Below are 8,942 nucleotides of genomic sequence, written 5' to 3' on the forward strand. Positions count from 1 at the left end.
TTAACATAATTGCCGCCCGATTGATAAGCAGTTATTCGTGTCTTTTGTGTTTCCCTTCTAAATTGATGGTGGTTGTTGTCTCCTCACTAAGTCTTTGTGACTTACCTCTTTATGTTGCTTATTTTTTTAGATTCGCAGGCAGCTGAGTAGAAATTTATTATTTGATTCAAGTCTCAACATATTTCTTTTTGGTAGGCCTCTTTGATCAAGAACCACTTTTGTAATGTCTGTTGAGTCTGATGTAAATTACAACTATTTTGGAGTCTAGAAGTTTTTTTTTGGAAAGTGTATTAGACGATTAAATTATGTTCTTTGAATTGTGACTGAATTGAGAATTTAACAGGGATTTTATAAATTTGGGAATGATGAAGTTACAGGGGATACTCTGTCGAAATTTCGAAGAAAAGTGTATATATATATATATATTATTTTAAATGGTTAAAGAGCAATTTAGTTGTTTAATTGTTAAGTTAGTTGATATGCTTGTGAGGCTAAGAGTATAGCTTGTGAGCCAGTCACGACATTAAATTTTCGGGTCGTGACACTTATACACCCTACTAATTACTTAAATACCTCACTAGCCACTAGTTTCTTAATTTTTCTTTCATAAACTCTCGATATTTTGAGTTTGCCCATAATACCTACCTTTATCGGTAGTTGCGTTTTCATCAAGTTTACTCATTGATTTTCATCATATGGTTGTTCATACTCACCTGATGTTGGATTTCCATATTATAAGTTAAAGATTATAGCTAGCTTATGGTCGTGATTTGTGAAGTCGTCTGCTTGTGAGAGAGAAATGGATTGTCACATGACTCAGTAGCTAGCCTTTCGTTCGAGAAAGATAGAACAACTTTACATCTGTTTTTCTCTGTTGGGTTTATCACATGACTCAATAGGTGTCATGTCATGCCTTCAACACTTTTGTATTGGTAAATCACTTTTTATTACTCCCTACATTCTTAAATATAAACACATTATATATTTCACTTTTATTAATAAAAATTGATAATATAATTAATGTATTCAGTTTATATAGAAATATTGTCCCATGGTTAACTTAATCAGTCTCTTGGCGCAAGCACAATAACATTAAATCACCAATAAACTGTCAATAAATTAAAAACTTTAGCATCTATAGTGACCACAAAAGAAACTGAAAGCAAATTATCAGTTCATGACATTTATCTGGCCCAAACGGCACAAATTATGCAGTATGATAATTTCATGCATCTCCAGTCTTGCATCTAATCACACATTTGTTGACATCTACAATGCACAGGTCCTAGACCACAGTAGGTATTTCAGGGAAATTACTATTAGAAACTAAATAAAAGTCACACTCTTCATGGGATTTTAATATATCACAAAATATCATTTAATAATTTAAAAACCATTGCAAAGTGTTGGGCACTAAAAATTAAGAAAACATAATAGAATATTGTGTTAGCAACACTCACTTTAACACTCATTGGGTGAAATTCATGTGGATTCGACCACTTTATACAGACTTATTTATAAAATGGCGGGACTCAAATAAATTCCACTCGATAAGTGAATGAGTGTTGCTAGCACTACTTTAGAATAATATATCCATGGTGATTCTAGTACTAAATAACAACGTCGTGGACTCAGGGGGAGGGGAGGGTAAAAATTAAAATCTAGAACATGCGTGATGGAAGAAATTATGTCGCGCGGCACTTCTACTTTCTACCATTCAAGAATAGGCTTGTAAGCCATCTTGATGCATTTGTAAGGTTTCCCCGTTGCACTGTTCCATTTGGCAATCACTGGAAACATCAATTCCCTACTTTCCTTCATCTCTGTTATGAATTCAATCCAAAAACTTTGAATGATAAATGCAGAATTGAAATAGAATTCAGACAGAAGTTTGAAAAAGAAATTTGTATGGACTAGAAATGAAAGTTGGTGTATTTATAAGGAACAAAAATGTATTTAATCTTTTAAAAATTTACCTTCAACTAAAATGCAAATGAGAAAAGCCTAATTAAAGATCCGTTTGGTTGGAAGGGTTTAGAGGGAGACGAGGAGAACAAAATCACTTCTAGACCTATTCTTACTCTCCCTCCATTTTGAGAGATTTGGAGAGAAGGATTCCAAAATAACTTACATAAACCATTTAAAGTTTCTCCTCTTTCCTTGAACCAAACACAAAACCGTTTAAAATTTCTTATCTCCCCTCTCCTCTCCTCTTTTAAACCAAAGATACTTCTATTTCTCTTCCCTCTGTAATGAAGCAATAAAAAAACTGGAACAGGAAGAACAACAGTATTTTGATGGAAATGCTTTTTTTTTTATTACTCTCTTTGACTCTTAGTTTTCAAGGTGAAAAGCTAAGGTCTATAACTGAAATTGGAGAAGAAGGCAGAAGGTTCAGAGTCGAAGGAATAATCAGAGAGAGAGATAGAGAATTTTCATACATCAATCAATGCCTAATACCTTCTCTAAACCACTCATATAATACCCCTAGTCTGTTAGTTTCCATGTGGGCCTTCTCACTCTTTTCCCACGTCTTAACTCCTCATTTTTAGGAAGGTTGTTATTCATGCTATTATTGGCACCTGCTGTGTCATTTTCTGTCACCTGCTCCTCACGTGTCTTTCCATCCATTACATTACCCTCCCCTTTAACATCAACCTTGTCCTCAAGGTTGAAATTAGGATAGTTGTTCTTGATGTCCTGCATGTCCTCCCATGTTGCTTCTTCTTGTCCTCTATTTTCCCACTGCACCACGACCTGTTGTATCTGACTTGCTCCCTTAAGTATGATGCGAGTTGCAATGACTTTCAATGGCTGCATCACTGGTCCCATTTCAGTAACTGTCAGAGGTAATGGTAAATAGGGTTCATCCACATTGCCCTTAAACAACTTTAACTGCGACACATGGAAGACTGGATGGATTCTTGCAGAGGACGGCAACTCTAACTTGTATGCAACAGCTCCAATTTTTGCTATTATTTTGAAAGGACCAAAATATTTCATAGATAACTTTTGATTCTTCCGTAAAGCAGCAGAATGCTGTCTATAAGGTTGTAATTTCACCAATACTTGATCACCCACTTGCATTTGAACTTCATGTCTCTTTCTGTCAGCTTGAGCTTTCATGGTCTGCTGAGCTCTAGATAAATTGATTTTTAACTTGGCTAACAGTTCATCTCTATTAGCCAACTGTTCCCTCAGTTCCATAGGGTCTTGACTAGTAACGGGTTGTCTAGATATTGTGGGAGGATCTCTTCCATACAATGCTTTAAAAGGGGTCATGCCCAAACTAGTGTGAAAAGCTGTATTATACCAAAATTCAGACCATGGCAAAGCTTTAACCCAACTTTTGGGATTTTCATAGGTGAAGCATCTCAGATACATTTCCAAACATTTATTCAAAATTTCAGATTGTCCATCAGTTTGTGGATGATAGGCTGATGACATAGCAAGTGTTGTTCCATGTAATTTGAATAAATGTTGCCAAAATGTACTAGTAAAGACCTTATCTCTATCAGACACAATTGACCGTGGTATTCCATGTAACTTCACTATATTGCTCATGAAAGCTTCAGCTACAGTCTTACTATTATAATCAGCCTTAAGTGTTAAGAAATGTGCATATTTAGTAAGCCTATCCACAACCACCATGATAACAGATAAACCATTCACAATAGGCAAACCAGTGATAAAATCCATTGCTATATCCTCCCAAACTTGTTGTGGGATAGGTAAGGGGTGAAGCAAACCTGAAGGTAATGTATTGCTACTCTTAGCCTGCTGACAAATTGCACATTGTTGCACATACTCGTGCACCTGTTCTTGCATGTTGGGCCAATAAAATTGAGCTTTCAGCCTTGCCATCGTTCTAGTGATCCCAGCATGACCACCAATTGGTGAACTATGGTATTCTTGGAGAATTTTATGAATCAGGGCATCATCTGTTGGAATAACCAATCTATCCTTCCAATATAGCAATCCTTCTCGCACTGTATAGTGCTTATCTGCTGTTGCATTCCTACAGTCCAGCATTAATTGTTTCAATTGGTCATTTGTAACTAATTTGTTTCTTAGTTCCTCCAAAAATAAAGAATGAGGCTCGGACCATGATAATGCAAACATTCTGGACAATGCATCTGCTGCTTGATTATCCTTGCCAGGCTTGTACTCAATCTTGAAATCATAGCCTAGAAACTTGTGGAGCCATGCTTGTTGTTCCGGTGTTTGTAAGGATTGATCCATCAAGCTCTTCAAACTTTTTTGATCAGTCCTTATGATGAATTTATTGCCCAACAAATAATGTCTGAATTTAGCCAAAGCTTCAGTTATGGCTAGTAGTTCTCTGATATATGCAGATTGTTTTTGCATCCTAGGAGCCAGTTTCTTTGAAAAATAAGCTATGGGATGACCATTTTGACCCAAAACAGCCCCCACTCCGACGCCAGATGCATCAGTCTCCAAGATAAATGATTGACTGAAGTTTGGTAATGCTAAGACTGGAGCATTTGTCATAGCTTGCTTCAGTTTCTCAAAGGCTGTTTCAGCTTCAGTATTCCAATGAAAATTGTCCTTTTTTAGTAATTCGGTTAATGGTGCAGCAATGTGAGCATAGGCCTTGATGAATCTTCTATAGTACCCTGTGAGGCCAAGGAACCCCCTTAATTGTTTAACATTGGATGGAATAGGCCATTCTAGGACTGCCTTCACTTTAGTATTTTCCATAGACACACCCTTGCCTGATACCGTGTGTCCCAAGTAATCTACCTCTGTGGTTCCAAAGGAGCATTTGGATAACTTGGCATATAACTCATGCTTTTGTAGAGTTCTTAATACAGACTCCAATTGTTGTAGGTGGTCATTCCAAGAGGCACTATACACTAGGATATCATCAAAGAAAATAAGAACAAATTTTCTTAGAGCATGTTGAAATATCTTATTCATCAAAGCTTGAAATGTCGCTGGAGCATTTGTTAAACCAAATGGCATTACTAGCCACTCATAATGACCATGGTGTGTCCGGAAAGCTGTCTTAGCTCTATCTTCTGACTTGACCATAATTTGGTGATATCCTGACCTTAAGTCCAATTTAGAGAAAAATTGAGCCCCATATAATTCATCTAGTAACTCATCAACTGTGGGCATAGGAAAACTATCCTTCACAGTAATTGTATTCAAGGCTCTATAATTAGTACAAAACCTCCAACTACCATCTTTCTTTTTAACAAGTAAAATAGGTGAAGAAAAAGGGCTATTGATGGGCTGAATGATACCTTGTTTGAGCATTTCATGCACCATTTTTTCGATCTGCTCCTTTTGTGTGTGGGGGTATCTATAAGGTCGTACTTTAACTGGTCCAGACCCAGGCTACAATGGAATAGCATGGTCATGCTCCCTTGGAGGTGGTAGTGTTGATGGAACCTTGAAAACATCAGCATATGTGTGCAGTAACATAGCAATTTCAGGGTCAATGGCTGATGGTAATTCACTGAGAATATCTTCGGGTAATTCTTTATTTATCAATTGGACTGCAAAGCACTCTTCAATAGCATCAGTGTAATGCAATCTTCTGAATTGATGTAGTTGAGCTGGACTAGGCTCCATATTTGTCTCACCCTGTAAGGTAATAAATTTACCCTGTCGAAAGAACTTTAATGTTAATGCTGCATAGTCAGCCACATGAGGTCCAAGTGTTGCTAACCATGTGGAACCCAATATGATATCAGCACCTGAGATTTGCAACAAATACACAGGTATTTTAATTTCTTGGCCCTGAATTTGCACTGGTAATTGTTGAATCTTGCCTTCAGCATTTAACACTTGGCCGTTTCCCACTAAAACTCTAAGGTTTGTTGCTGGTTCAATTGGGAATTTCAGCACTTGTGCAACTCTTGGTTGAATAAAGTTGTCTGAACTTCCTCCATCAACCAAAATCTTCACGCTTATGCTGCCCACTTGTTCTGTAAATCTAATAGTACCAATCCCATTAGCTCCGCGCATAGCATTCAAGGATAAGCGATGGTGCTCATTAATAATGGCCTCTTCTAATAACACCCCTGCTGTTTGGTCTGATTGAATTTCCTCTTCATCTTCAAGTTGCAATAACATCACTTGTCTGTTAGGGCATTTATGGGATGGAGAAAACTTTTCATCACAAAAGTAGCATAAATTTTTCTCCCTCCTTAATTGGATTTCTGCTGGTGAGATTTTTTACTTTTCTTCATATAGTTTGGCTAGAGCAAATGCTTTGCTTAAAATTTTGGGTTCCATAGCCTTAACATCTCTGCGAATCTCCTCTTGTAATCCACTAATGAAGCAGTCCAAGATAGCATCAGGGCTTAATCCATCAACTCTATTCACTAATGCAGTGAATTGCATATAAAAATCATTAACAGATGCAGCTTGAGTTAATTTAAACAAAGTAGCTCTAGGACACTCATATGCAGATGGTCCAAAATCAAGCTCTAAAGCTCGAGTGAGAGCTGGCCATGATAGCATGGGATCTGTTTTTTGCATCATTTGGTACCACGGTACCACCTCGTGGTCTAAGTTCACAGAAGCAATAATTAATCGATCAGCATCAGGTGTGGAGTAGTAATCAAAGAATTGTTCAGCCTTAAAAATCCAGTCCATCACATTTTTTCCGTCAAAACGAGGGAAATCAAGCTTCACAGAGCGTACCTGAAATGAATTTTTAGGAGGTTCTTTGTATGAGTTCGTTGAACCATGGGAAGACCCGGGAATCGATTGTAGCCGTTGCAGAATTTGAGCCATCACAGAATTCAATTGTGAGAATTGAGATTCATTAGACACCTGAATCGCTTCCATTCGTTCGATTTGAGCGCGGGTGGAACCTTCCAAACGCTCGATCTGGCCGTGCAATTCTTCAGATACCAAATTGATGGCTTCTGCGTTTTTCTTCAATTCTGCAAAAATTTCTTTCATCCGAGTATTGTCTGCCATGATTAGAATGAAAGCACCAATGTAATGAAGCAATAAAAAAACTGGAACAGGAAGAACAACAGTATTTTGATGGAAATGCTTTTTTTTTTTATTACTCTCTTTGACTCTTAGTTTTCAAGGTGAAAAGCTAAGGTCTATAACTGAAATTGGAGAAGAAGGCAGAAGGTTCAGAGTCGAAGGAATAATCAGAGAGAGATAGAGAATTTTCATACATCAATCAATGCCTAATACCTTCTCTAAACCACTCATATAATACCCCTAGTCTGTTAGTTCCCATGTGGGCCTTCTCACTCTTTCTCCACGTCTTAACTCCTCATTTTTAGGAAGGTTGTTATTCATGCTATTATTGGCACCTGCTGTGTCATTTTCTGTCACCTGCTCCTCACGTGTCTTTCCATCCATTACACCCTCCCATCCTCTACAAGAAATTGCAAGTTCAATATTATATTTTGAACCTATAAACAGCAAGGTATGATGATGAACTGAAACTAACTAAAAAAGTAGCACTAGCAACTATATGCAATGATTAATGAAGAACCTAGAAAATTAGGGGACGAACAAAAACAGTAAGTGATAAAGTGTTTCAATGTTACAAATATTGGAAGCCATTTATTTACTTTTGAAAATCCAAAGAATAGAAACTAAAGAAAATTAGTATATTTGTTTGAAGAGGATATGGGGTACCTTTCCAATGAAGATCGCTTCAAAATTATTTTTGGCACCTGAGCTATTTTGGTCCAAGTTGCACTTGTTCGGGTCTCGCATTCCTCAATTAAGAGGGGGCAACCAATGATTTCCAAGGTCTGTAATTTGCTAAGAAGAAACATTTCTTCAGGCAGCGAAGCCAAATTTATGCAATCATGTATGGAGAGATGCGTAAGCGATTGGAGGTTGCATATCCAATCTGGCAATGCCTCTAGGTCTTCACAATTATGAATGGAGAGTTTTTGCAGGGAAGGAAAGTAGTTGTGGTTGTCCTTAAACCAAACACCAATATCTTGAATTGTTTCGCAAGTAAACCAATCAATTTGATTCAGATTGAAGCTCATTCGATCAAGGTGCAAGGATTTGAGCATGGAAAGAGGAGGGGAGTCATTCTGATATTGTGATGCTGCTATGTTTAGTGTTGCTTCCAATGTCTCCACACTACTATCAAACAATTCCAACCTGTTCTCAAGGTTTGGAAAAGTAGGCATTTGAGTCAACATCTGACATCCAATGATTGATAGTTGAGAAAGACGAGGAAAGGGAGGCAGGGAGAGATGAGATGAAGAGTTAGGATGATTTAAATCATCTAACATCCTACACCATCCCTTTAGCTTCCCACAAAACCAGAAAGTGAGACTCTCCAAAGATGGAAAGAATGTTAAAGGCAAAACCTCTTCATAATATACGTACTCTAGGTCTTCAAGGAAACTTACATGAAGTGACTTAAGGAATGGGTGACATTCTAATGGTGGGAGACACCGAAAGCTTCCACACAAAAACAAAGAGATTTCAACAAGATTTGTCATTGTGTGTGGAGAAAGCCAGTTTGAAAAAAACATACTTTTGTTTTGTTGCATGCTCATTCTTTTAAATTTAGTTGGATTCTTGTCTTCAGAGGCTTCCCAATCAGAGATGTGAAGGTGTCTCAAATTGATTAATTTTGAGATAGCCATTGTAGAAAATACAACATTTTCATTTGGCATCAGTATTAGTGTTTGTAAGAAGACATTAATGTTGATGGATTTGAAAAGATTCCCCAATCCTCTACAGCTTGATAAGTTAAGATATCTTAAATGTTTCAGATTTCCAATTGAATCAGACAAATTGCTTAAAGATGAGTATGACAGCTTCAAGGCACGTAAGGATTTGAAATTTGAAATAACAGACAATGCATCCCAATTCAATTCCTCATCCTCTTCGGAAGACAGCAAAATCAAAGTTCGAAGCATGCTTCCATCTAATGAGTCCAACAAGTGAACTGCATTGGGTTCCAA

At 37.2% G+C, this 8,942-nt stretch overlaps 1 protein-coding gene across 1 annotated transcript in view; it reads right to left on the reverse strand.

Moving 5' to 3' along the window:
• Positions 1-1,351: 1,351 nt before the first annotated feature.
• The window catches only part of LOC101511080 (uncharacterized), a 13,707-nt gene continuing 6,116 nt past the window's right edge, over positions 1,352-8,942 (reverse strand). The window contains 4 exon segments of the mRNA XM_027337082.2: positions 1,352-1,823; positions 6,679-6,953; positions 7,192-7,378; positions 7,645-8,942. The exon segment at positions 7,645-8,942 is cut by the window's right edge and continues 1,706 nt beyond it. Coding sequence (XP_027192883.2) covers positions 7,219-7,378; positions 7,645-8,942 — 1,458 coding nt within the window. The 3' untranslated portion in view covers positions 1,352-1,823; positions 6,679-6,953; positions 7,192-7,218.

Source organism: Cicer arietinum, chromosome 7, assembly GCF_000331145.2.
Source record: "Cicer arietinum cultivar CDC Frontier isolate Library 1 chromosome 7, Cicar.CDCFrontier_v2.0, whole genome shotgun sequence".
In the NCBI taxonomy this organism is placed as follows: domain Eukaryota; kingdom Viridiplantae; phylum Streptophyta; class Magnoliopsida; order Fabales; family Fabaceae; genus Cicer; species Cicer arietinum.